Source organism: Spinacia oleracea, chromosome 4 (genome assembly GCF_020520425.1).
Source record: "Spinacia oleracea cultivar Varoflay chromosome 4, BTI_SOV_V1, whole genome shotgun sequence".
NCBI lineage: Eukaryota > Viridiplantae > Streptophyta > Magnoliopsida > Caryophyllales > Amaranthaceae > Spinacia > Spinacia oleracea.
The window spans coordinates 178,924,239-178,932,331 of record NC_079490.1 but is presented as its reverse complement, the minus strand read 5'-3'; the positions used below and the strand labels follow the sequence as shown (position 1 = coordinate 178,932,331).

Below are 8,093 nucleotides of genomic sequence, written 5' to 3'. Positions count from 1 at the left end.
TCCCTTCCATCAAAAATCAAATCAGAGCAAATTACAAAGCCGGGAAACCTCATTTCCCCCCTTTCCATTCCACACACAAAAATCCCATACTTTTAATTCTTTCCTCCAAACCAAACAAACAAAAGATGGTGAATATGATTCCCCAATCCCCAGAGAATGAAATGATGAATGATCAGTTAATGGAAGAAACAAACAGAGTATTGGGGAATGGGAAAAAGGCAGGGAAAAGGTTTGCAGTTTTGCTATGTGCAGATGACTCAGAGTATGTAAAGAAGAAATACGGAGGGTATTTTGGGGTATTCGTAAGGATGTTAGGGGAAGAAGGGGAAAGCTGGGATGTGTACAGAGTAGCCAGAAACGAATTCCCTAAAGAAGAGGAATTAGGAATGTATGAAGGGTTTGTGATTACTGGAAGTTGTAGTGATGCTCATTCCAATGATGTTTGGATCTGTAAACTCTTGAATCTCCTCCATCAATTGGATTCCTTGAAGAAGAAGGTTCTTGGCATTTGCTTCGGTCATCAGGTAATTAACCCTTTTTTTTTCAATTTGCAATTTTTTTTATTTTGTTTCTGAAAGAGAAGGTGTCAGGTGACAAGAATCATGCTGCTCATATGATACCTTAATTAGAGGGATGTATCCGCTTGAAATAGTAAAAAAAGAAAAAAGTTAATGTGTAACTAATCGCAGCTCATTATTGATGTGACAACTGAATCAAAATGAAAAAGAGTAGATTTCAATTTTTTTTGGTTACATTGTCTTGTTTGTGTTGTTAGGCGATAAAGCATTGAAGGTTTTATAATTAACTCGTTTTTAAAAACAGAATATTACGTAAGTTCGTAGTAGACTAATTTAGTTAGATAGTTGGTAATTTTGTTTCAAAGTAGCATGTTCAGTGTTGTTGAAAAAAGTTAAAAAGTTAAAGTTATACTACCTTCGTTTCAGAAAGTTCTTTACAGTTACTAGTTGCACGGACTCCAATGCAATATTTAACTACTAATATATCCAATTTTGTACGTGGAAAAAAATATAAAAAGTTGATATTCTGAAAAAATATATATCGAGACCAATCTAACAAGATCTTACATGTAACGTTTTGATGTATATAATAGTGAAAATTTACGATCAAAGTTTTCATATTTTAGACACATATTCCTAAGCGTAAAGAACTATCCGAAACGGAGGAAGTAATATACGGAGTACGTCCATGTAATAAAAAACATGGTTTCTAAATGTAGTAATCAATAAAATGGTGTTATTGTATGGGTGGGAGAAATGTGCAAGTTTACGCTTAAGGCCTAACCACGTTGAATATTGTGTATTCCATACGTTACGGTTTAACGGAAATCAAAGCAGATTACTCATATTGCATTCCTTTAATAACGGTCCTTTTTAAAAAAAAGTAAAATATTGCCGTGGTCCTCTGTAGCAAGGACCGCAAGATTTTGCTATACTAGTGGTCCTAATTACCGTACGATACATTAATTAATTGTCTGTAAATTGGAGCCGACCGATCTAATTGTTTTTAATTGCTTTATTCGAATGATGACTATGAATAGAGTGTGAAGTTAGAACACTTGGATTCCCGAGTATTGTCTGTCATTACTCATTAGTGTTATCTTCCATCTTTAATTCGTACTAAATCTTACGTGAATGCTAACCACTATCAATTGAAAATCTTCCGAATAATATACTCTGTATTAAAATGTTGATACGACGTAGAATTTTTTCTGATCTTTTAATTAATACTTCGCAGGAGTAGTGATTCGACTTCTCACTCTATAACTTCTTTTCCGTTTCGTAGTAATTGCCGGTCTTGTACTTGTATTTATAGACTATTGCTTATGCGTCTAATGTTACCTAATTTTCTAATCATCTCACACTATTTGTTTAATTTAGCAAAGTAGGAAAGGAAATTACGAACCTGTATCGAATCTCATACTAGCGAATTTGATAAACATTATACTCATATGTGTAGTAGTATAATTAATAATAATTTAAGATAACTCCATATAATACTTTGTACGTAGTATATATCATGAGTTAAGCTAATAAATGGGGTCTAACCTTTTGAACTTTTCACTGTTTAGGACCTATACCTTTTTTTTCACCGTTTGGGACCTCATTCCCCTTTTCCGGCCAAATTTAACTAGAGTCATTAAAAGGTTAGGTCCTTGGGTTAAAAGGTTCAAGTAAATCAAAAGTTTGAGGACTAACCTTTTCGTTTTTTCACATTTCAGGACCTGAACTTTCTTTTTTCACCTTTTGAGACCTCATTCAAGTTTTCATGTAGTTCCAGTTCAATTATTAAAGTTTCTAACCATTAACATACAATAAGCTCAAATTAAAATAATATGTAACGTAATTCATAAACTTAGCCCATATATAAACTGATTTGGGTATCAAATAATTTAGAATAAAGAAGCAAATAATTATTTACAAGCTGATCATATTTTATACATTCGGTTATGGTGTCCAATGACAATAGAAGAATTAAGCAATTTATATAGTAGAGTACGATATTCATACAATTATACTCAAAGGTTTACGGGGATGGTGGAACTAAAAATACACTACGGAATTTTCCGCCCGGGACCCAAGTTGTTAGGAAGATCTGTCATTGATGGTATATCCTCACAATTGTTTGTGGTTTGTTTGAAGAATATTAATAATGTCCACACAAAAACGTAAAATTAATAAAAATAGGTTAATTTTAAACGAATTTTGATTTTGATCACAAGTTAATATATCATACTAGTTCTTGATTGTTTTATGACAGTAAAGACAATTGGTTTATTTATGCTCATATTTGATGAGGTACTTAAATGATTTATGCTTAACTCGATCAAAATTAATCAGCAATCTCCGAATTAAAATTTACGACCTCAAATTTTCTATAAACATATTTAAATAAGTTGTTATTGGATTACGTAAATTAAGTTTCAACTATTAAAGGTCTTATGAATGAGTAAAGATTATCTATGATGTTTGGAGAAGAGTACTATGTAGTTTTAAATGTATGATGGGGTTTGGAAAAGATGAATTATTATTATTATTGTTAAATATATTAATAACAATTATTACATAATAATTAATAAAAATAAAAATATTAATAACTATTATTATAATTATTAATTTGAGCGCTAACTTTTTTTTTTTTGGCATTTTCTGATTTTTTTTATAGTAAATAACGTTGGTATACAAAATATGGATATGAGGTCCCAAAAGGTGAAAAAAAATATTCGGGTCCTAAACGGTGAAAAAATCAAAAAGTTGGACCCTAACCTTTGTCTTAATTTATTATTTGAGTGATAGTATGGTTAACGGTGAGTTAAACTATGGTTAACTGGCCGGAAAATGAATATGAGTCCCCAAAAGGTGAAAAAAAAAGGTTGAGGTCCTAAAGGGTGAAAAAACCAAAAGGTTGGACCCCAACCTTTAGCTTAACTCTATATATCATTAACAAGTTTTGATGTATTGAAGCATGAAACATGAGCTAAAACTATTGAAGAAGTCATTTTTATTGGTATTGAACTTAGCGCGCAATGTCTCTTTCTATCTGCTTGCTGGTGAGTGGTGGCTTACTGGTTTCTACTTGTCCATTTTTGCACATGTGATATGAATGATGCAATCATAAAATACACATTACAATAACTCATCAACAAATTAGAGTACGGAGTATTCAATTAATTAATTATTTGTTGCTTAATTATAGGGATAGCTAATTATAGTAAACTTTCTCATCAAAATAAACTTAAAATTATAATAATACTAGATTCAAGTTCTTGTCGGCAAACTATTAGATCTTGTAATTTGACTTTCACTAAAATATTGTGACCATTGTCAATTGCTTTTGTTTACTTGTTACGGAGTATATTATTTTACACGGAGTACTTAATTTGTTTCCAAGAACACTTCATTTGTTTTTAGAACAAAATTTATGGGCCCACAATTTCTTACATATTTTTTTGCATATTTTTTAGTCTTAACAAATTTGTCGAAGATAAATAAAAGTTTTAGTTTCAAATTTTTTGTTGTCAATTTTCATACGCGAGTAACTAAAATAATCAATGGATATAGAACTATAAATCAAAAAATTAACAATAATGTCGAATAAAAATAAGACAGCTTCACATAAGATTTTTTTTTTTGTTAAGTAGAATGGTAATTACCTTTTATACCGATTTTTTTCCATGCATTAATTTTGATTATTTAGTGAATTTAAGAACCATAAACATGTTGTACATAAATCGAAAGATTTTCTTAATTACTAGTAGTTGGTTTTCTAAAGTTTTTTTTTTCAATCAATTAATTGGTTTGGTTTGAGCAGATATTGGGGCGATCATTGGGAGGAAAGATTGGACGGGCTAGTTCGGGCTGGGATATTGGGCTTAGAACAATCCAGTTTTCATCCTCATTAAACAAACAATTCTCAGCACAAAAAATTCCTGCCATGCTCAACATAATTGAATGCCACCAAGACGAGGTTAGTAGTAATAAACTGAAAATCTATTATAAAGAAAGAAATTACTATCATTCTTAATTAAAAAGTTATTCTGAAAAAAATTGTGTGACTAAATGAAAAAAAAAAAGGTATTGGAACTTCCTCCGAAAGTTGAGGTGATAGCTCGGTCCAACAAAACTTCGATTGAGATGTTTCGATATGGTGATCATATGATGGGCATTCAAGGTCATCCTGAGTACAACACGGACATTCTTCTTCACCTAATTGACCGCCTTCTACAAAAGAATTTTATTGGGGTACATACTTAATTCCTTCGTTTTATATACTTTTTCCGTTTCGCAATAGATGCATCATTTCTTTTTTCACGTATCCCAATATGTTTCTTTGAACATTAACATCTCTAATTGTGTGTAAGTAAAAATTATAAAAAATTGATATTTGGAATCCTCAAATTGATACGAATTTAACAAGATCTCACTTGACTATGTTTGTTTTTACATAATGTGAAAGAATAATTGTCAAAGTTAGTTAATGAATAGTGTATAAAAGAGAAACGATGCATCTATTACGGAACAGAGGAAATAGTATGTGCACATTTTGAGATCTTATTTTGACGGTTATCATCTCTATATTGGATGTGATTGACGCGCAGGATATCTTTGCTAAAGAACTCAAGGCTAAATTTATGGTATCGCGTGATCCGGACAAGGATGCATGGAGAAAGTTGTGTGTCAATTTTCTCAAGGGAAGATTATGATCACAATTAATCAACTTATGATTATTAACGCGCTATAATAAAAATAATAGCGACATTTTTAAATAAATTAGGGAGGGAGAGAATTTGTAGATGTATATATATATATATATATGAAGTATATTATTATATTTGGTGTTGTGAACTACCTATTTGATTACTGATTGTAACAAGTAGGAATCGGTTCTCAGGAATGAAGGGTTTTACCATTAGGTTTTGGTTAAATTACTCACTTTCGATCTTATATTCTTATTCATAAGTGTAATGAAAATTGTCTTTCAAACTTTGCCTATGATATTTATAGACCCGATTCCAACTATATCACAAACGTTCAACACTATCACAATTTTAACGAAATATAGTAGAATATATATCATGCTATTAAAATCTTAGATTCTCTTAATATCAACTTCCTCAACTTTGACAACCAAAAATTAAAATTGATTAATTGACTTCTTAAGGAATTATACATATAATACGTACATATGACTTTTATGATATGCATGATTAACATATTGTGAGGATTACTTAAGGATGAATTTAATGAGAAAGGGAGTGACATTTTTCATCTAATTAATGACATCAGACTACATGTCTCGTATTAAAATTTGCCAAAGAGTATGTGAAAGAACTATGAAGTGTATATATATATACTTCACATATGTTAGCAAAACATTTATTTAAGTGATTTACCTAGTTATAGGGATCTAGTCATGTATTTACTTACATTTATAACTCGTTAATTAAGTAAGGCAAACTTCCACTACAAGAAATTGTACTATTAACGACGGGAAATCCCGTCGCGAAAGGCCAATAATCGTTGATTAACGACGGGATTTCCTGTCGCGAACACGTCATAAAAGGGGGCCGTCGTTAATAGAAATCCAGTCGTAAATTCGTCGTAAACCCGTCGTAAAAGACATTTGCGACGGTTATTCCCGTCATTATTTGGTTGTTAGCCCCGTCGCAAAAAGCTTTTGCGACGGGATTTTTGACCCGTCGTAATTAGGTTGTCGTTAAAGATACAAATTATTGTAGTGTTCACACTTGAATGATCAACATTGTCCAAACACGAAATGTTTGCAACTTTGCATGCGTAAACAAATTATAATCAATGATTAATTGATCACGTTGGATATTTGACTTGGGCATCCAAACACGTAAGGGGGTAATAATAACTTAATAAGACACTTTAGAGAACAATGCATGACCGTTTTGGAAATTGTCAACGTCCTATATTGATTTTTTTTTGTTTTATCAACGTACGCGCGTCCTATATTAATAGCATCATTATCTATGATTCTCCATTCTAAAAAGACTAGGCAATGCAATAGGCATTGCAACATTGCATGATATGATAGTCAAACTTCCTGAAAGTCCGTACGCGTTTAACCTTTGTGGTGCGCAAGAGGTTTCTTCTTATTACCGGGTGGGCGGAACTAGGTATTATATGTAAGCGTCAAAACTTAATTGGATCAAAACGAATTAATACTAATATATTAAAAGACGTTTCTAAAAATGCATATGTGTGGTGCTCTCCCTCAACCATTTCATTAATTCCACCAACTTTCATATTTAAAAAATTGGAAAAGAGTTCCCTATAAGGCTTGAACTTGAGACATCATGAATAAAATATGAAGTTAATTTTAACCATTACGCTATCAATAATATATGTTAAATTTTCAACATAAAATACTAATAAAGGCCGATATAAATTAAAGATAAATTTATGTTGTAACTCGGGACATCACCCAGACCTAAAAACTAGTTTAATTTTAAAACATACTCCGTATTATGGTGGAGGCAATGACCCGCCATCCCCCTAGTTCTGCCCCTTGTTAAAAGCGTTGAAACATAGCGCGCATCTCATGGTCTGTTTCATATATCTTCATTTGTTTATATTTTTGCCTCAAATAGAAAATAATGTAGATGAATTTTCATCTCAGGTGTTGAGTATTGTGATGTGTTCATTTGTTGTTTTAAAAATTAAATCCGGTCTTTATAAGTAAATAATCAACGACACAAACTAAAAAGCAAAATGGGAGCAATAGAAGATTTTAAGTGGGGTGATAGATTGATGACAATGGTGGACAGTGCAAAAACTTTCGGTTTTGGTAAATGACTTGTAGCCCATTGTCATTTATTTTAGTTCCATCAATCATACTACTTTTAGGCATATAGCCGTAAACTGCTACTATCATCTTGTGCCTGTGCTACAGCAGAACTGTCAAGTGAAAAATGGTAAAGACCTTTGTCCATGAACAATCCCAAAGAATGCAAACAAAATTGGTTGTTCCCACGCACTTCGATCACGATACTTACTCTTGACTCTTGACTCTTGACTCTTGAGTCTTGATTGATGTTACCACGTACCAAACTAACAACAAACAATTGAATAATTGATCCAATTCCACCAAATGCACAACTATTTACTCATTAAGTTACGTGTGGTTGTATGGATGTCAACTAAATTAGTTATTTAACGTTATAGATATTGATATTTGTGAAATGAATCAAATCTCGACTATATCATTTCCCCTTTGTATTATCACGTACTAGAGTCAAATTAAAAAAAAAGGGGGGGAAAAGCTAGTCTTGCAATGATGAAGGGCTAGGAAATGTTAAGATTTGGATTTAAAAAAGGCTAATTCCTCAAAGGAAGAATAGTGTTTTGTGCAAAATGTGTATTAATGTTTCTTAAGGGTGTAAATAAGTTAGCCCCTGTTTTGTTCGACTTGTTGTGACAAAATAAGTTTAAACAAGTTCAGTTCAAATAAGTACAGAAAAAATAAAAAAATTCATACATTTTACGCACAAATAAGTTTATTTCATAAAATACAAGTTATTTTCAGATAAAACAAGTTCAGATAAATTA

General features: G+C 31.5%; 1 protein-coding gene across 1 annotated transcript; it reads left to right on the top strand.

Annotated features, from left to right (window-relative positions):
- LOC110801426 (gamma-glutamyl peptidase 5) lies at window positions 1-5,347 on the top strand. Its single transcript, XM_022006792.2, has 4 exons — window positions 1-524; window positions 4,330-4,485; window positions 4,593-4,760; window positions 5,117-5,347. Exons 1-4 carry the CDS (start codon window positions 126-128, stop codon window positions 5,219-5,221), a joined length of 828 nt encoding a protein of 275 aa, XP_021862484.1. The 5' UTR covers window positions 1-125; the 3' UTR covers window positions 5,222-5,347.
- The last annotated feature ends 2,746 nt before the right edge of the window (window positions 5,348-8,093 follow it).

Coding starts and splice junctions, on each gene's coding strand:
- LOC110801426 (XM_022006792.2), top strand. CDS start 126: ATGGTGAATATGATTCCCCAATCCCCAGAGAATGAAATGATGAATGAT. Junction 525..4,329: donor GCATTTGCTTCGGTCATCAG/GTAATTAACCCT, acceptor TGGTTTGAGCAG/ATATTGGGGCGATCATTGGG. Junction 4,486..4,592: donor TTGAATGCCACCAAGACGAG/GTTAGTAGTAAT, acceptor AAAAAAAAAAAG/GTATTGGAACTTCCTCCGAA.